This window comes from Xenopus laevis, chromosome 9_10L (genome assembly GCF_017654675.1).
Source record: "Xenopus laevis strain J_2021 chromosome 9_10L, Xenopus_laevis_v10.1, whole genome shotgun sequence".
Classification (NCBI taxonomy): Eukaryota; Metazoa; Chordata; class Amphibia; order Anura; family Pipidae; genus Xenopus; species Xenopus laevis.
The window spans coordinates 77774842-77796062 of NC_054387.1; the positions used below are offsets into that span (position 1 = coordinate 77774842).

At 37.0% G+C, this 21221-nt stretch overlaps 1 protein-coding gene across 1 annotated transcript in view; it reads right to left on the bottom strand.

The window, feature by feature from the left end:
* agps.L (alkylglycerone phosphate synthase L homeolog) overlaps positions 1 to 21221 on the bottom strand; it is a 118570-nt gene that overhangs the window by 22737 nt on the left and 74612 nt on the right. The window contains 6 exon segments of the mRNA NM_001093104.1: positions 150 to 239; positions 3907 to 3968; positions 4723 to 4792; positions 12822 to 12934; positions 14633 to 14709; positions 20171 to 20222. Coding sequence (NP_001086573.1) covers positions 150 to 239; positions 3907 to 3968; positions 4723 to 4792; positions 12822 to 12934; positions 14633 to 14709; positions 20171 to 20222 — 464 coding nt within the window.

Sequence of the window (21221 nt, forward strand, 5' to 3'; positions counted from 1 at the left end):
CAACATGCCCTGGTGTTCCATTGGCTTAAAATTACAACCCTAGCGGCTCACAGCGGCTGCTGAATGAGAGAGAAAAAACACAATGATTAAAAAAATACGATTACAAAAATAAGTTGACAATGTTTGAATTTAGGTCAGGAGGGACACACCTGCACGTTGAAAGGGGAGGAAACTGAACGCCTCTTTCTTTGCACTCTCGAACAATTCTCTCTTTAACGTTGCGGCACAGATCCAGAACCCTACAAGCAGAAATGCATTGCAAACAGATCAAGTCATTAGCCAACAGCATTAGCAATATTTAGTATGGATGTTACCTGTGCCCAAGAAAAATATAATGACATAAATTCCTATAGAACAGCGGTCCCCAACCTTTTTTACCTGTGAGCCACATTCAAATGTAAAAAGAGTTGGGGAGCAACACAAGCATGAAAAGGTCCCTCGTGGTGCCAAATATGGGCTGTGATTGGCTATTTAGTAGCCCCTATGTGTACTGGCAGCCTACAGGAGGCTTAACTTGGCAGTATACTTAGTTTTTATGCAATTAAAACTTGCCACCAAGCCTGGAATTCAAAAATAAGCACCTGCTTTGAGGCCACAGAGAGCAACATCCAAGGGGTTGGAGAGCAACATGTTGCTCATGAGCTACTGGTTGGGGATCACTGCTATAGAACATTAATTACAACTAAGCATATTTCGTTTTAACATACTAGCATGTGGGATTTGCCCAGTGAACCTTCAGTACCCAGTACTATAGTAATGTTTTTATTTGTATATTTATTTATTTTTTAAAGCTATTTATTAATAAAATATGTTTATTTAGATTATGGGTTCCTAAGCTGTTAAAAAAATTGCTTCACAAAACTGTCTGTTTTGGATAAGTGCACTGGTTATTTTATATTAGCAATCTTAGGACACTTACCCTTTCAGAAGCACATTTTTATAACCAATAGAAGAAAGCGTAACATAACACATGCCAATATCTATGCAACATAGCAGTCAGCACCCCGTATTTCTCAATATTTCCTGCACCAAACCAAGATTTGCGTGGAGGGAGTGTATGGGTTTGGCCTCATAGATACCCAGTAACAGTCAAGCCTGGTGACTTTGCTGATTCACAGCACATGCTCTGGGCTGCTAGGCTGACTCAAAATATATAGCATATATGATATGATATTCACAATTCTGCATGAGAATTTATTAATAATCAGTATAAGCATCATGTGGAATTTCCTCAATGGGGTTGCTACTAATCATCAATAAGCTTAATCATAGTCTATACAGAGAGCAACTGTTAATCTATACGGGTATGGGACATGTTACCCAGAATGCTCCGGACCTGGGGTTTTTTAGATAATGGATCTTTCTGAAATTTGGATCTTCATACCTTAATTCAAACATTAAATAAAGCCAATAGACTGGGGTTGCTTCCAATAAGGATTAATTATATCTTAGTTTGGATCAAGTACAAGGTACTGTTTTATTATTAAAGAGAAAAAGGATATCATTTTTAGAAGTTTGGATTATTTGGATAAAATGGAGTATATGAGAGACAGGCTTTCCGTAATTCTGAGATTTCTGGATATCCGATTCTGGATAACTGATCCCATATCTGTACCATTATAGGTATTATATTGTACAGGTATGGGACTTGTTATCCAGAATGCTCGGGACCTGGGGTTTTCCAGAAAATGGATCTTTCTGTAATTTGGATTTTCATACCTTAAGTCTACTAGAAATTAATTTAGACATTAAATAAGCCCAATAAGCTGGTTTTGCTTCCAATAAGCATTAATTACATCTAGGGTTGCCACCTTTGCCAGTGGCTAAATCCAAACAAAGGAGGTGGGGCAGTGATTTTGGGGTGGGCATGTTGACATCAGAGGAAGGCACTATCATGTCAGTGGAGTAATGACGCTGGGGCAGGATTATCTATCACTTAGATGCAAATGCCTTTTCTGAATGTTTTAAACAGAAAGTTTTGAACAGACAGCCCTTTGAAAAATGGAGACGTCCAGTTCAAAACCACAGGGGTGGCAACCCTATCTCTATCTATATTCTGGCTGATTTAAGCCCAAACCTATGTAACTATGATTTGCTTTTTTTAATTTCTGTAATAATAAGAAGTTAACTGTACTTGATAAAAACTAAGCCATAAGTATCTTAATACTTAAATGGGCAAATTATTGTTCATGTTTCACAAGACTGAAAACCGAACAGAAAGTTGAGACCCAAACAGATGGCAACCCTAATTATATTTTTGTTTAGATCAAGTATAAGGTATTTTATTATTACAGAGAAATGAGAAATCATTTTTAAAATTTTGGATTATTTGGATAAAATGGAGTCTATGGGAGATGGCCTTGCGGCGCTTTCTGGATAACTGTTTTTTGGATAATGAATCCTTTATATACATAAAAATGTAAGTGTAGTGGTTATTTATGGCCTGCACAGTTAGCAGTTCCACGGCTTTTGCCTGTAAAGCCACATGTCTCATCCAACCCAGGATGCAAGAAAAAGACACCACCTATAAACTCCACATTGTAGCTTTAATACAGACCCAGCAAGGAGCACAAGAGAACATCATACGGTAGGATAGAAGCAAACTTTCTCCATATAACAGCACAAAAAAAAATGTAGCAATGTACTCTTTGGAACATGCATCACTTTAAGCCCAAGAAACTTCTTCAATACTCTTTCCCAAGTTTGTGGCATTTACACAAGAAGTAAAATATGCATACTGTTTAAAACACTTGGAGATTTTTTCCCACAAACAAAAAAGTACTTTAAGATTTTCCAGGAGATTGCAGTGTTTTCCCAGACAGAATGGGTCCTCCTCTATGTAAAGACAATTAATCTAGAACAAAATAGTTTACTTTGTCTTACTCCTTCGGTCAGTATGATGCCGACACTGAGGCATGGATTAAGTTAACATGAGGAAGAGAGTTATGTTTCTGCTATGGTGTACACAAAAAATAGTTTTGCCTTAACTGTCCTTGCTGTAAGAGTTACTCAGCTTGTCTTAATTTGAAATGAGTGAACAGTCAGGGTGCTCAGTTGCGAGGGTGTGTACTTTTATATAGTGCAAACAACTACAGAAAAGGTTGAACAGGGTTTTTCAGGCAGATTAAAGTAGAAAAATATAATCACTGGGGGGTATGCCAAATGTTGCCATGTGCTGAAAACTGCACTACCCCAGGGTACTTCATTAGGAGCACCACACAGTGATCTTTGTCTGCTTCTTCGTACATCTCTGCCACCCCAGTCTCACTGCATATACTTAGTTGATTGAAAAGCCTACTTTTTGCTATTAGGTTTGGCTTTTACTCCAGTCTGGACCAGAACAGAGAGGAGATCCAGAAAAATGATTTAAGATGATGGTGGTGTGGCACTCGTACAATAGTACCATTGGCTGGTACAGTTTTCAGCAAACCAGAATACCAGCTCAGCGTATAATAATAATAATCACAAGGGGCCTAAAGTTTAGGCACCACCGTGATTATACCTTTTCATTAAAATGCCACTTGCCAAAGGGCATAAGGGGCTGAAACAGTGGCGAACACAGGGTGTGCACAAAGTGTAATCTGTCCTTGGGCTTGTATTTATCATTGCTCACAAACTGCAACCTTCAAAACCATGTATGGGTACAGAACAATTTACTTTCCAGTCAATACCTGACTGGGGGCAACTTAATGTGTCTAGGAATAAAATTCCATTTTTTTAAAGACATCATTAGGCTATTGTGGTCTACTGCCAAGGACACTGAGCTATCACAAAGCTTTTCTTGGAAAGCAAAAAGGTGTGCAGGTTTAATAACATTCTCATGCGTAACCAAATATTAATAAAGTATGCAATATTTTATTCACTTTCTGCTGCCCTTGTTATTAATTGATTCATTCTGGTTCTTACCTATCCCATGGAACTGAGGTCTCAAAGGATTCCCCTATTAGATAGTAGTCCATGCCAAGGTCCTATATACGTACAAATACATAAAATTAACAGCAATACACAGGGTGAAAGATCACATTATATGCGAGTTCTGCTATTACGTCAGCAGTAGTATTAAAGGTATTATAGTAATAATAATACCTTCTTCAGCTGGATAAGAGCTCAAGTCTATCTGGAAGGTGTCCTAATAGTGCTTATGTGTTAGTGGGTCCTGATAAATTGACCAAAGTATATGTAAATACAAAAGGGTCTTTATATTGCAAGCTACACATATTGTAAGCTACACTGGGGCAGGTAGTGATGTGAGTAATCATCTCTGTAAAGCGCTTTGGAATATGTTAGTACTATATTAATGAAGAATAATAATTTCTGTGGACCTGAAGCAAAGATGCCAGACAAAGATGATTTTGGTGAACCACAAATTTTAAACTGGGTTTAATATTTTTTTCTGATCAGATCTTAACAATTCAGAGGAGGCCTGGTGGGACTGTAAGCTTCTAATGATATAATGGGACCTGTTTTATGCATGAGATGACGTTTATGCCCCCGAAGGATCACTGTGTCTATTCATTCAATCACTTTTCCTATACTATTTCCACTGTAAGACTTGATGTGGATTTGATGAGAACGAGAAAGGTGATGGCATCTGTCTAAACTGAAAGGCAAATCTGTCCGACAAATGTTCAGGGCCTCTGTTCAAAAGCTTTTGTGGTCAGAGCATGTCAATACTTGCACTGATGACAAGACAAAGAGGGGATGAAAATAAGAGTGACCTACCCGAAGGTAAGCAATGACAAATGTCAGCATGTAGCCTCTTTGTCCATTATCTTCTCCTGCTGCCAGGCCGCTGCAATTGTAAAGACAGTCAATGATTAACTTCGGATTTATAGGAATCATTAACACACTGCAGCCATTGTGCTGCTATACAAAACCCACAATCACAGCACAAAAACCCATCAGTGACAAATAATAAAGGTACAGTTCTATTCAAACAATTCTGCAACATCACACAAGTTCAATAACAAGTTGTAAATCTGAATTGCTAATTCTTCTTCTGACATTCCTTATGTTCCAGCTCTAATAAAACATTTTTGGAATTGCAAAGATCTTATACAGGCATCAAACCAAAGTGATAAGGCTTTAATATGAAAGAATATTGCTTGGTTATCTTTAAATTGATATTTTTATCCCTGCAATGCCCAACATTGGTGTGGCTCACTCAATAGCATGACGGGCTATATGCTGCTTGTATGTCCTTCTTCCTGCCCCCCCATGTGCACCGTTAATCTATGCACATCTAATATATGTGTTAACATGAATATCTACATTTCTAAAATGCTTTTATTGACATAACACATGAAGACAATTCAAGATGGACCTCTCACAATGCCCCCTTATGACAGTGAGAAACTCATTTACTAAGGGGCATATTTATTACATTGGAGACAAACATCACCAGTGATGTTGCCCATAGAAAACAAAAAAAAATCTGACTGGTTGCTAACTTTTAGGCGAGTGTTGAAATCTAATCACTGATTGGATACTATGGGTAACATAACTTACACCTTAGTGTATCAAACTGACCGAATTTTCAAGATTAATACATAAACACCTATTTGCACTCGAAGCCTTGGCTTGGTGTCCTGAGTTCTGGAATTTCCCATATCTCCTTCCATTGCTTTCCTGTAGTTTTAGAAGATGATCGCTGAAGACATGGCTTAGCAGCCCAATGGTAAAACAAGTCGTAACTGGGGTGGTGAGCAGGGGATGATTTCTGTTGGGGGCACCACCTTGCTGGCTGCCAGCTCTCAAACATCCCACTCCCTGACCCGCACTGGGAACCTAGTCAGTGTAGACAGTGTGGCTACTAACTTAGTAGTGGTGTAAATCTGCCACCCTAAGCTTACTCTTAAATCTGGGCCTGGTGGTCTGCCAGAAGTGGCTGGTTAGGTCTCCAAACATTAGCAGGTCTCCATAACATTAGCAGGAATAATCCTTCAAGTGTGTGTGCAGCACACACAAAAGAATACTATACAAATATCTAAGAACATTTTAGAATGTGCCAGTTTGGCAACTTTCATCCAGAAATCTCCAAGATACATCAATGCCTTTTCCTATACGGACATTTCTAAATAAACAATAATTCATTTTTTTTTATTAATAAGCTTTGTCTCTGTGACAGCAAGACAGTACTTTATACTTGAAGCTAGCATAAATCTTTGTTGATGTCAAAAAAACCCTAATGATTTTTGTTTTAATGTTTGGAAGATTTTAAGAAGAATTAAAGCATGGTGTTTATGGAAAGGCCCCAGATAATCCTAGGTCCCAAGCTTTCTATACCTGCAGTGGCCTTTGCCAACTATCCTTAGAATGGCACTAACCCATATTTGTAATGAAAGCCAATCAACTGTTAATAAGAATAGCACAATCCTAACCACACACTAAATGTTAATAGGAATAGCACAGATGAAATTAGGTTAAGGACACTCAAGGACACTCTGGTTGTCTGCCCTTATACCTGTATTTCTTCAGCATTTTTTAAGGGACCCAAATTTATTCAACAAATGAGCTTTGGAAACAAACAAAAAAATGTGGGTTGCAGTTAAAGTTTAACTGTTCCTTTATAGGCTTCCAAGTGTTCCATTAATATCTGGACACAAATTTAGAAATTCACCTGGGATATTGTTTACAGACAAGAACGAGAAAAGCAAGTCTACAACAGAAATGTGCTAACACTGTGCCAGAGAACTTAACTGCACTTACAAACTCACACTGATAGCTAAGGCTGACCATTAGCGCACAGCAAGGATCCTTACTGTTCAATCTAAATGGTGCCTATGATGGGAACACTTATACACCTTGCCAATCGCAGCTTCTTCTCAGCTTGCCGCCATTCATGGAAAGTTCACAACTTTTCTAAAAGTAGTGCGAGTTCCCCGCAGATCAGCCCTCATATAAACTGCCCTAATTAAAAGAATTTTGTGATGTTCCACAGCACGCACACAGGGGTCTGCCATCCTTTAAAAGCTTCATCGATAGTTCACTTGGGAACTATATCAACTTTATAAAACAGAAATCCCTGCCTGTGTAGGATAAATACTGAAAATATAAGATATTTTATTCCTGATAGTTTTCCCATCTACGCTGCAGCTTGAAAATTATGTTGCCTCTTTAAATTTAGATCTTTATTTATATCTTTCCAAATACGTTGTTGCATTTTACAGCACCATAAAGTAGGAGAAAATTCACTCTAAAATGAAGCTTAGACCAAGCACTACACAGAAGGGGCACTCGTATTTCTATATTACAGCAAAGGGAGGTGAGGGGAATAAAGCATAAAAATGTGATAATGTTGCATCGGACTAAATAGATAAACGATATGAAGCTCTTTAATGGCCAGAGTAATATGATAGCGTAAAAAAAAGTGAATTACAGGCCATACTGTATATGACATTTATTAAGTGGACTCTCACCCTTCTCTGACGCTGGAATTCAAACTTTATATAACGTCTGTTCTGTATATTAAATTTGAATACTTACCATCTTTCTAATTACAACATGTTTAATATGCATTTATGGGGTTACTGCTGGTGCCTATGGACAAAAGTGCACACATTCTTCGTTTAAATGGGCAAAACAGACAAGCACAAGACCAAAAATCTGTTGGTGCTAGCGAGGGCTGCGGTGATTCCATTCACCATGGAAAGTAACCCAGGCAGGGGTAAGTGTTTCAAACATCAAATATTCGAAAAGGCTTCTTAATTATAACTACTATTGCCAATTAAATCAGCACATTTCTCTTTATTAAAAGGTGTCATGGAGAGTGGATTTTGGGTTCCTATCAATAGGTTACAGACCAGAATCACTGCCAGTAGGAAGAGGAGGTAGAAAGGGTAAAAATTAAACAAAATCATTGATGACCATTTTCTATTTTCAACCCAAATCAAGTATAGAATTCTTTCCACTACTGCTTATTTATGCAGAGCTCTAGTGACCATTCCTGAATTGTTGGGATCCAAATATAATAAATACAAATTCTAACCATACCACAGAGTTTTTTCCAATGCATATAGTTTGCTCCCTTCATTTATCAAATGCTTGCACAAACAATTGTGCTGTTATGCAAGATGCAGATGCCTACAAGTGATGTTTATTTTATTTAAGTCATTCGGCATGGTAGTGTTATATAGGTGTCATACCACATGAAACTACTCTTTCACCTACTTCTAAACATAATACTGAACACAAGTCTTTATTGTTAGGGAAAAGGTTTGAATTTGACATGTTAATAAAAACCCAACTGGGGGGGAAAAATAAATAAATCAATGCCAAAAAACTTGGTTGCATTTTCTGACATTGATATGGCCAATCACAATTGAACGATAATTAATCAGGCTCTTAGGGGCAGATTTATTACAGGCCAGGCTGTATTTAACAAGAAAAATTTGAGTTTTTGAGTGTATTTTTCAGTCAACTCTAAATTATCGATTCATTTGAGTTTTCAGGTTAATTCCTGATTTGAGTTTTTTTCTTAAATTAGAACCCATTTGAGTTCTGAGTTCATTCAAGGTATAAAAAAACCTCAAAGGTATAAAATTCACCTTTAGTAAATAACCCCCTTAATGTTACAGTTATTCTTGGAGCTCCTGTTTAAAATGGGAAAACAGAAAAGTTTTCTAATTTTTTTCTAATTTTTGTAACCTTCCTATGCGCTATGGGGGCTATTTGGCAACATTTGACCTCAAGGGATGGGACTTGAATCACATAAGTACGAAAACCATGCCATAAAACACAGCTCCCATTATCAGTCTGGAAAAGGGAATGTCTACACAATACCATAACATATCCAGAGGTCAATTTAATAAACAAAAGTAGATTGTGTAATTTCACCATCTATTTGTATAATTAGTACCTAATAGGCCAGTGTGCCAATTGATAATGAACTACAGCTATTAGTAACATTAAGGCTAATGTCAGAAATCTAATACTGCCCATGCCCCATTCCATTTATTTTAAAGGGTTGTTCACCTTTGAGAGTTAACTTTAAGTATAATGTAGAAATTGATATGCTGAGAATTTGCATTTTTTAGCTTTTTATTCGGCAGCTCTCCAGTTTGCAATTTTAGTAATCTGGTTGTTAGGATCGAAATTACCCTAGCAACCATGCATGGATTTAAATAAGAAACTGGAATATTATAGGGCCTAAATAGAAAGACAAGTAATAAAAGTAGCAATAACAATAAACATGTAGCCTTATAGAGCATTTGTTTTTAGATAGGGTCAGTGACCCCCAAATGAAAGCTGGGGCAACTAATTAAAAACATATACAAAATAAATAATGAACACCAACTGAAAAGCTGTACGACAGGCTTTAAGCTTTAAACAAGCATTTATTGTTGAAAACCCCTATACTTTGAGATGTTCCCTGCAATTAAACACAAAGTCAAATTACAAGCATATAAAAGATGATTTGCCAATTTCTTTTACTAACTCCAGCTACACATTACTAAACTCTAATGCTCTACAATAACATGCCTAATATGTCATACAGAGAAAACATTTACAACTACGTTAATCTTCTATGCTACCCAATGATGAGTTTCTCAGTGAAAAAGCCTGCAGGCCGGATATACTTTATAAGCAGGCAAGTAAAACTGAGTTGCAGCCATACTTCTGGATATTTATAAATTTATAATAAACAGAGAAACATCAACTCTTAATTATAGTATCAAAGCTTCCACTCTTTTAGGTTATGGCTGCAGCCACAACGTTCTTGGAAAATACAGGGTACGTGAGCAGGTATGCACAGCGATCATGAGAACAAAGAAGAATGAAAGACAAACTGATAATTATTTTAATTACTCTGCAATGGGCCGCTCAAGATTGATCCAGTGTATAATTGGCTACCTGCGGTGCAATCTTTTACTCTAATAATACCCAAATGGTTTCATGATGCACAGGATATCTGTGCTTGAAGGATGGTTGGAATTCAGTATCTAAGGTCTCATGCATCGTGACTTTATAATAAAATCAGCGCACACAATGAAAACTTTAAAATGTAATCCAGATATAGTAAGATAAGGGCTGAAAGCTCAAACTTTGACTGGGAAACCCGTGAAATGGAGGGGGTGAAAAAAAAGCCGTATGAACAAATGCCATTTCTGCTGTGGTTTACATCGATCAGGAGTACAATCAATCAAAGCAGACAGAGAGAGAATTCTCCATCATTACTCAGCCTGTTACTGAAGTGAAATGTTTTCTGTCCCTTTGTAGCAGCACAAAACAATTAGTGACAGGGGGTGGGCTATTGATCATTCATCAAACCTTCATGATTACAAAGTTTCCTTTTCTAAGCCACACAGTATCTAAACCGTGGAAGCACAACTCCATATTAAATATTAACTTTCACCACCTTGCCGCCTTGTGTGCCTCTACAAGGAAATATTAGCTTTAATCCAGATATGTGACAGGGGTTTGGTTATAAATGCTCTATATATTTTGGACATTTACTCATGCTTGCAATATGATTATAAATCTGAAATCCTTTAGTTCCTGGAATATATTTGGGAGACTAAACTGAAAAATGGGTGCTTTACACAAATGATTCAGAAGCATTACTATACCCCGGTACACATGTTCCTTAAAAAGAACGAAGCCTAGGTGAAATCTGATTTAGAGTAAATTATGCTCAAATCAATAGCTAGAACAGATGCATTCAGTAGAGAAAAACACAAATTAAATCTACAATTGGACAGATTTAATCTGGGGAGGTTCTTAAAATAGTTATCAGTTTCTCTCCAGATTTCCCCATAGACTGCAATGAGCATTCAATGAGATAAAACATAGGATTGGATTGGGCTTGGTATTGTCATACTATTACTGTGTGCAATAAACAGCAAGAGGTTATTCCGATTATTGTTTCCCTTCTTAGTGAGGAAAAGTGAAGGTACTAATGATTAAAATATACCTATACACACACACACGCACATTAGATTTCAAGAAAGAAAAGTCAAAGCTATGAAATATCTTGTGTACTTCAGCTCCCAATAACCCCTATGATCTAGGGAATAGGAGATGTGAGTACGCTTTGCTAGCTCCAATTAATTTTCATTAAGCATTGTGCAGAGTGTTCATCGGCAGCCTCAGCTGTTTCCTCTCCACTGGGAAAGGCAACTATATTTATGATACTGGAGAAATCCTCTCACAGTCGGACCAGATAGTAAGGCCACCTTAGACCAATGAAATCATTTGCCCAAAAGCAATGTCTTCCATGAATGATTCTACCTCTGATCCCACAGTGTTGATTAATGAAGCACGGGTGTCGCTTAAGACAGATATGCCAGAGCGACAGGAGAGTGAGAGCAATCACCCTTGTAGCACCACATCTGACACAGGACAAATGACTCTGTGTATAATAAATATTCAAAACGGCAACAAAGTGCAGAATGATGGTGTGGATGCACACAAACAGCAGGACACTGCTGGTCACAGTTAGAGACTGTTATTGCTCACTGAGACAGACATATGCCTTCAGACTCTTTAACACCAATTGAATGAATGTAAATACAGCTCCCTAATAATACAGCAAGGCAATGCTGCTTTGCACTGTTTAGCAATATGGGATGGGAACCGTGGTACGGGATAGTATGGCAGCTGTGGAAACAAAGGATTTTTTTAACCCATTATATCAACCCAAGTTGGATAAAATGCAGAGAAGTCAGCCTGATAAGGCTTTCAAACATTTATTTTACTCAATGTTTTTAAATGTTAAACCTAGCCATATCTTGGTCCTTGGTTTACTGAATTAAAATGAACTTTAGCCAGTACATATTAATAAACTGCCTACAAATCCAGGGAAGGTATCCAAGTTTTGCTCCTAAAATGTGTATGTTATTGAAAAGACCTAATAGGATAAAGCTCACCCACTGGGGAGATGCTGTTCACATCCCTACATAGGCGTCATCCTTATTGGGGTTCATCAATACAGGAAAGTGGTCAAAAGTGGTAAAAGGGTTTATCAAGTACAGTGAGTACCTTATTATTTGTGTGCAAAACAGTAGGAATCCTGAGAAGTAACCCAAGTGTCGCTCTTAAAATTTGCCCCATAGGTGAAGCTCACCCACTGTGTTCAACAGAACTGCCCTAAAAACTGCCCAAAAAGCCCTAACAGGAAAAACACATGCAGACAACACTGCTTGAGAATGTTGTGGGGTGTTATAAACACATGTTAATAGCGAAGAACATAATGCTCTCTAGAAATGATGCTACATTTTCAGAAGTGACGTTTTTTTGAATGCTGTTAGGGCACTAATAATAGACAATAGTTGAAGCTCTTCACTTTTTGATTCAACTAGGTCAGTTAAGTATAAGGCACAATAAAACATGTTTATATGCAAAAAAAGAGAAGGGAAATCTGACCAACATGTGAAGTGTTAGATGACTTAACAGGCAAAATGAGTGGAAAACACCTTGGCACATGCACTAGCAAGCAGATTTATGAGAGTAGGAGTACAGACAGTGTTACAGGTAAACGGAGAGCTGAATGCACAGGCAGATAAACAGACAGAGACAGATCTGCAGGCAGGCAGGCAGACACCAGAATCCAGAGGCAACCAGACCCACGCATGCGTAGTCCTACAAAAGCAGGCTCCAAGACCCAACGGCAGACAAACTGGAAGCAGACCAAAAAAATTACAGACCAGGGGAACCCTGGAGAGAGAAAGTACTAGATAATTCAACTGAGACACAATTTGGTCTCAGGACCACTTTTATAAATACTTTAAAATAAACATTGGCGTGAATGTTCAGTCTCTCACATCTCTCATATAGCTTTTGTTGCAGGACATAAAACGACTATGATTCCATGAAGCACATACCCAAATTTAGCAGCAATATCGTACACTTGCTTCTCGTGCTGTAAGACTTTTTCACGGTCACCCTCGAACAACAGGGTTGCAACACATAACTGATTTGGATCAAAGCCTTTAAACTGTAAAATAAAACATGGTTGAAGATGGATACTAAAAGGGCTTTGCAACAACAGCAATCTGCAGTCCTATAAATCCTACTAAATTGTCACCAGTACAGCTATATGTATTTAATATGAAAGTTGTACTATCTACCATAGCATAGTGCATTAAATATGTATGGACTCTGCTATAAAATAGCATTGTCTTAAGGGCTACAGTAGTAGGTCTCCACATAAAAAAATTAAACTTTTTAAGAACAGGCTGTATTGATTGAATTCCAAGGAAATTGTGCTGTAGCGTGCAAAAATTTCTATTTCCAAACAGGAGTTAATGCGCGTAGATAACCAAAATATTGTGTGGGTGTGTGTGGCATATACTCATGCTGTTCTTATGCTTGCAGTAATGGAGTTTATATTAGAATTCTTGATTGAACATATGGATAGCTTTGGAACTCTTTATATAACACGAGGCACTAAGTTTGCCCAGGTGCAATTGCCAATAGTGGCCAATAAGATGTTTGCTTTTAAAACAGGTGAACAGCAAAATGTCCCCTGATGATTGGTTGCTATAGAGGATTACACCAGCAGCAAACTTTGAACCTTATATTACCTATTATTTAAGATAGCACATGCCTAATACAGATTATACACTGAATAATGCACCTCGTCTGAAGAACTTTCTTTCTATGAGATAAGATTTTAACAGAATGTCTCTCATTCTAGTTCTAAACCCCATACACGGTCTGTACCTAAAACAGTACTGCAATTGTAGACAGCTTAGCACATTTTGTATGGAGGAATGCTTCCTGGAATTACTGGACACAAACTTTTAAATTCAGCATGTTTTAGCTATCTGAGAAATCTTGTTTAACCGAACAAAATGTTCCTGTGTTGCTAAAAAAAAACCCCTCTGATCAAGAATGAACCCCTCTATAGACATAAAAAGGAAAACCATTTTGGGTTTACAAATTGTGTGCTTTTTGTCAATATATTCTCAAATACAGCTCTAAAAACATACACGGACAGAACCCATAAACTATATTTATTTTATTTGATTGATTCCCTAAGCTGACAATGATATACAGAAAAGTGAAAGAATACACATCCTCTACTGATTTTTACAGGGGGACTGGGGGGGAAGCTTGTTTGATTAAACAGTGCCAATATTAAAACCAGATTGGTGAAATAAGTAAATAAGGGTATCAGACATCAAAGCAGAACAGGGGCTTCCAAAATCCATCCGTCACAGATTCTCAGATTAGTCTTAATGATCAGTATTTGTGGGGCTGCCGAAGCTTTCATTTATTATGAAGAGTTTTTGCAGCGACACTGCTACTGGTAGAAATTGGTTTCTTTGTAGGTAATGAGACTTTTTATTGACTCAGCAGGATAATAGATGCTGTTGCACATGAACTTTCAAATCAATGCTCAACCACTAGTTACAAAAATGGCATTTTAGGTGGCTTTAAAGCTGGGATTTTCGATGTAACAATTTGGATTTACTTAGGCAATAAAATAAAAAGCTAACTACTCTCACTTTACAGCCGCTGTGAACTTTTTGATATGTGCAGTACAGTATGCGTGGTGGTGGGGGAACAGCATATGCTTTTGTAGCGTGCTAAAACATGACGAGTTTAGAGAGTTTGAAAAACGTCATTAAGATAAGGAGCAGAACGTTCCAAAACAAGAATAAAAAAAATTAGAAAAAACAAACTGTACCTTTGTGATGTAGAATTTTTTTAACCCATCCAAAAATGAAGTAAAAATTGAGGCCACCTGAGGTTTAAGAGCATGCCCTGCAAAATAAATAAATACATGCACCGATAAATTAAATTTAAATTAATAAAATGCTGCAATGACAGTACCAAGAAAAATATTTTGCAGCGCATTTATACAACTGAAGGAAGGAAGCATTTAGGGCAGAGAAAGGCAAATGTGGGTGTACCAGCTGTTTCAGATTCATGGTTTCAAGCATACCCCTGCTTGGCATGTAGCAGCTGAAGTACCCAAGCTTGCTGCTCTAGAGGAAGATGTCATGTCCATGCCTTTGCTGACAGACATGCATAAAATTGAGCTGAAATGTGTTATTCACCTGGCAGCAAATGGCTGATCTTACTATGGACAGTCATGCTAAGCACCAGTTCCCCATTAAAAACCAAGGAGGCATTGATGCCATTGTAACAATATTTTCTTTACCATAAATAAATATCTTATGAGTTATAGAAAGATGGTAAATGTAATAGATGGGCATTTACAACTTAATATTTATGTTTGGAAGATAATGTCCTTTAGTTATGAAGAACATAATTTGGTATGTGAACACAGAGGGGCTCATCTACAATCAGTGTTCACTTGCACTAGGGATGTCTCCAATTGTAACCGACCAACAAATTAGAAAATCAAAGTAACTTATGCTTATGGTAAATGTGATTTAGCACCTATATTATTTTTTACAACAAAGAACTGGTGCTTTACATACACAAAAAAGTAAACAAAAACAAAAAGTAAAAATAAACTTGCAGGTTTCAGAGTACTACAATAGCAATATCAAGAGAAAATCTACAGCAATAAAGATAATCTGCACAGAACCCAGGGCGAGAGGACAATGAACAAAGAAAAATAATGAAGAGGATCACTCCATGGTGCTCGATGAAAAGTACCCTGGGTCGGTGTAGTTTTCTGCAAACTATAAAAAGTGAAGAAAACTACTATTGGTTTGACATATGGCATGATAAAGCTTTATGAATGGGTAATTTCAATGGCAAGTGGAAAAACAATATGTGACTGTCCTTCAAGGAGTGGGCTAGGGCCCATGGTTCCAGCAAAAGGAAACCTTAATGTTTTATACAATGATATTATGGACAAGTCTTCCTATTTTTTGCAGCTACTAAGAACCTCTTTCCTGTTTCAGCACAATAATCCAATACACAATTGGTTTACTAGTAGAAGACTCTGACCATCCTGCACAGCCCTCACCTCATTCCAACTAAACTGGGATTAAATGGAATGCTGACTGAGATGCAAGGCCTGGTCAGCAAACCTCACTCATGCTCTTTGGCTAAACCGTAGCTAATTCAAACAAATCTGTGGAAAGCTTCCAGGAAAGTAGAGGCAGTTATTGCAGCAAAGACAACTTCATATTCACACCTTTGTCTTTGGAATGTGATGTTGCCTTCAAACAAATCTGGAATTTGATGTCCATTAAAATTTTTTTTTTTTTTAATGAAGCATAATGAGTTTATGAATATGTACATTTGCGTATAACATGCTGGTGTAAAAAAGATGTTGAATTCAAAAGAAATGGGTATACAACTGATTGCCACTGCTTTATACAGCTTCTAACATCTGAATTTATTTAAAATCTGAACTTGCTGCATCAATTTCAACGTGTTACGCAGATCTTGTGTGATGTGAAATGATCATCAAATGTGCTAAAAAGGACATTTTTGATTAGGAATCAAGTTACCACCCCTGACCATAATTAAGACAACAACTAAAAGTAATCAGGCATATCTCTTTCATATTTCTACCCTAATTGTAATTGTAATGGGCACAAAACGCCCATAGGTGTTTATGGTTTTAAATCATATTCAGGAAAAGGAAATTATGAAAAGATCTAATTTCCCCCCCAATAAAAGATAAAAAAAATTGCCTGTGGGATGCACTAAAGAAGCAGAATGAGTGTGTGAAAATGGAATGTTGTTGTCAAACGTTTTTAGCGCCACTGGAAGGTGAAACCATTGACTAGAGCACCTCCTTGATGGATACCCTTTTCATCAGGGCCCCACTAAATGCATGAAATTAGTACAGATATAGGAAAATATTATGAATCAGGTGTTTGCTGTCCTAGATATTCCAGATGCTATGACCAAATACATATTCACCCTAAATATCATCCTAACTAGTCTTCAGCATGTAAATTCTTCCTAATTCTTGCAACACACTATAGTCTATATGTACTGTCTCTATAGTGATTACCGAAGGATTTGAAAATTCTGTTAAGCAGAATAATATAGAAATAAATCTGAGCCAAAAAGAAGCAGAGTAATATATGTTGTAGTACAGTCGGTACTACATCGAGTTTCATACCCACATCCCTACAGATAAATACAATGAAATGCATTTAAACACAGAATCAGACTGCAAAATAGAAATTCTATAAAGTCAGTAACCAGACCTCCCAGGATAGACATATTGCATATTATAATAGTTCATAGTTGTATGTTTACAATAATAGCCTGTATTAAATTCTGAAAGGTAGGAAATACCAGTGACAAAGAAGCAAAGTGGTAAAAGTGAAAAGATTGGACAGGTGGACAAGTCTCCCAGGCAACATTTATTAAGGACAGAAGTTAGGATATGATAACAAGCTTCAGACACCAAAGAAAACAATTTATTTAGAGCATGATGCAAACAATTATTTGTTTTTAAAATATAGTGCATATTACAAAACACCCCCCACTACTGGAATTTTTTGTTTGTTATTGTAATAGAACAGGGTTGTCCAAATGGAGGCTGTGGGCCAGATGTGGCCTTCCAAAGGATTTTTATGGCCCCCAGTCTGCTTTAGGGCTGCATAGATTTAATTGTATGACGATTGTATGAGAATTGATCGGCCCACTACATGTAATAATTTGACGACACTATCATAGAACTTTGAATCATGGTGAAGTTGTTTTTTTTGGCATTGTTCACAGGTATAGACTTATGTAAAAGTGAAAACAGATTTTTGTAAAGTAACTTATTGCCTAATACAGCCCCCATTCAAATCAGTACAGTTGGCAGGAATGGCAGCCTTAAGTCTGTGGGGAAAGGTATCTAGTTGGATACTGAAATCTGCGAATATCTGAGGCTTGTAACACCTTTAGAGTTGTCACAGATGTCTTGGTGGCCTTTAGTATTCTTCATAGACCTAAACTCACTTTAGTTGGACAAGCTGTTCTAAGCATATTTACAGTTGTGCTCCATTGTTTTCTTAATGACTGCTTTAATTGTACTCCAAGGAATATTCAATGACTTGGAAATGTTCTTGTATCCATCCCCTGACTTGTGCTTTTCAGTCACCTTTTACTAAAATGCTTTAGTGTTCATTTGTCTTCATGGTGTAGGTTATACCACAATACTGACTTATAAGAAGTTGAATGTTTCAGATACATATGCATTTAATCTCCAAGCACTTGACACCCCTTGACTACAAACAGGTGATCTCCATTTAACCAATTATGTGAATATGGAAACCAGTTGATTGCCGCATAATGATTTAATTTTAAAGGGACAAAAGAGATCTGCTACCACTTTGACATGAAAGACTCTATCAAAAACAAAATTAAATCCAACATGATTTCATGTTCATTGACAAAAAAAGTAAACTTCCAAGGGATGAAATTTTTATAGGCACCGTAGAACTACCAATTACCAGCAGAGCTCTACCTATTTTTCAGGGATCTAGGATATAAATTATATAAGGAGCCTGGACGTCTGCTTATGTGAAAGGCAATTGAAAAAGCGACTGGACATAAAAGTAAAACACAGCTACAACATGAAATTTGTAGAGTCTGGAACATTTTGTAGGCTTTTACATTTCTGTGGTTTAGGCCATCATTGTGTTAAGAGGACTAACCGCAGCAAAGGACAAGTTAAGAAGTGGGAAAAAGCCAATAGAGAGCTGGAAAGGAGATTGAATTGTTGTTGACTATACAAAGTCCTTTAAAAAAAAAGAGAGTAAGTGGGCTAGAATCAGAACAGTCCAGGGGCTTGCAGGTCAGTGCAACCACAGAAGGGGAAATTAGAACATGTAGTGATCCATGTAAAACGATTCCCTGTTTTTATTTAGTCTTATGTGGGGGGGGGGGGGGGGTATTAATATGGAAGCTGCTCAATAAGTATAAAGAAAAAGCACTGTTTGACAGGGTAAGCCATAGGCTAGGACACATATATTAGGACATATAGATTATTTTATTACATCTAAATTGCTCTTTTTACTCAAGCATAACATTTTAATATACCAAGTTAGCAGAGGAGCTTTCCAACTTTTTGTGGACAAACATAAACAAAAGCAGAAATACAACTGTAAACAATTAGCATTTTCCAGCTAAGTGCATTCTTGGCCAGGACACTCAGTAACAATAAGAAGTCATGCGCAAGCTAATATTCTGGGTCTGGATAAAACCCCGGAAAGTTGACATAAATGAGCATTTATACATTTATATAAAGTACCAATGTATAAGAAATTAAAGTTTAATTTATTAAACAATTCGTAATAAACTGTACAAAAGGAAATTTAATGCGAAATATTTATTTTATCAATATGATGCAAGAAAACAAATGTACTGCACAACATGCCTGGTTGGAACCAAGACGGGCCATTTCTTAAATCTTAAAGCCAGTGTTTTGAGACAGCGGTGTAAATACAGGGGAGACAGGGGGTGTAATTTCTGGTAGGTCAATACTGCAGCAACAATGCTGGCAAGAGATTAGCCACGGTAATAAGGAGGGGTTTACCTACAAGAAACTGATGTTATTGCATTTAAAAGCATGTTCTCGATATGTAGAACACATTTAAATGCAAGCATGGGTGTTTATTGGATTTGTTCAGTTATGCCATGATGCATGCCCTTTTACACTGTGAGAGTATCAAGCGTGTACATAACTGTGCTACCAAATAAATATCCAATAATGCATTTAGATATTATTGAGAAGGCCTCATTGAAGAAAACACTATCATACATTTTGCATAAAACATTGGGCTAAATGTATCCAGTAGCAGTTTTTTCAAAAATAAAATGTAGGTCCTAAAATAAAAGGTCAAATTCCAAACATTACTCTTTTATCCTTTATAGGCAATTCCCTACTTCCCTTACTAGTCCAGATAAATATTTACATAACCGCCATAAAACCAGTAGAGCAATGGCACAAGACTACACAGTCTAGTTAATCTTTTTAGAAGATGCTTCTATTGCTGCTGACCATTTAGGTCCATAAATGACACGTTAGGGAGTAGTGCTCTTCTTGTGTTGAACAAATACAGCAAAGCCTGCTTGTTATTTTAAGATACAGTACCCAACAAGGCTTCTGATTTCAAAATTACATATTAGTGATGCACTCTGAAAGTTAAAATAATTACATATTGATTTATATTGATTTAAAGTAGTCTTTTAGCCTGATGGTGTAATCCGTTGCAGTGTTCTGTTGAAACATTAATGTGAGGTGAAAAGATAAACCCAGCTTTTAAACGTATATGTAGGGATGTAGACTTACCAAACTGAAATTGTGCATTATCCATAAGGCGAATTGAGGCAGGAGCACATCTCTGTAAGACATTAACAAAATAGGCATACATTAGAAAATAACAAAAAGTATAGTTTAAAAAGAAATCTCAATAATACTGAATTATATTTGTTTTACAAAAAGTATAAACCAGGTTTTAACGGAACTCTTGGTATCAGCCAAGAGTCTCTACAGTCTCTTCTGGATTAAATGGCATGGGAACAAAGAAAGAAGATCTATTATGACCCAGACTACGCAGAATACCACACAAAAAAACTAAACAAAAGCAAAGAAAAAATGGATGCTAAATCAGAGGAAGAAGCTCAAAATATCCTGTTCTGCCTATTTCAGCTTGTGGTCGGTCACTGACCTCCCCCTGGGCAGTGCAGTGGTCAAAACTCCTTTCCCTGCCCGACCATCACTTCCAATTGCAAATATACTGTATTTAAGGTACTCTGCCTATATCTGATGCCGTCATGTAGGTCCTGCTTAGGAACACCTGATCAAGCATTTCATTTTTAAAAAATTGCCAGCATCATTCATAAAAGTTTCCTACTCCTTCAAATGGGAACTGATGGCACATGGGGAGAAATATTATAATTACTTTCAACGGAAAATCACTGCAGCTGTCAAAAAGCCTGGTGAACCTTAGTCTTAAAACTTGGGAGCACATAGTTTTTTTTCTGTGCTTTACTATGAATATGTTATGAATAAAAGCCTTAAAAGGGCAGAAGGGTGTTCATACATATCCAGCTTTGCTATAAACCATAAAAAAATAACCATCACTTCAAATGTTGTTGAAGGCAATGAAAACCACTTCGTAGATGCCTCTTAAACTGACCTAGGACCAAGAATTTCCTGTTTATTAGCATTAGTCATAAATTCCCAGCCGTATAAGCAAACCTGCACACAGGTTATAGCCAAATTTCACACTCTAGTAAATCCAGAGAGGAGTGATATAGAATTTAAGGATATGAAAATAAAATAGAAAATATGGTTATAGAAATGATATACAAGTCTATCTCTCCATGCACAAATGCTT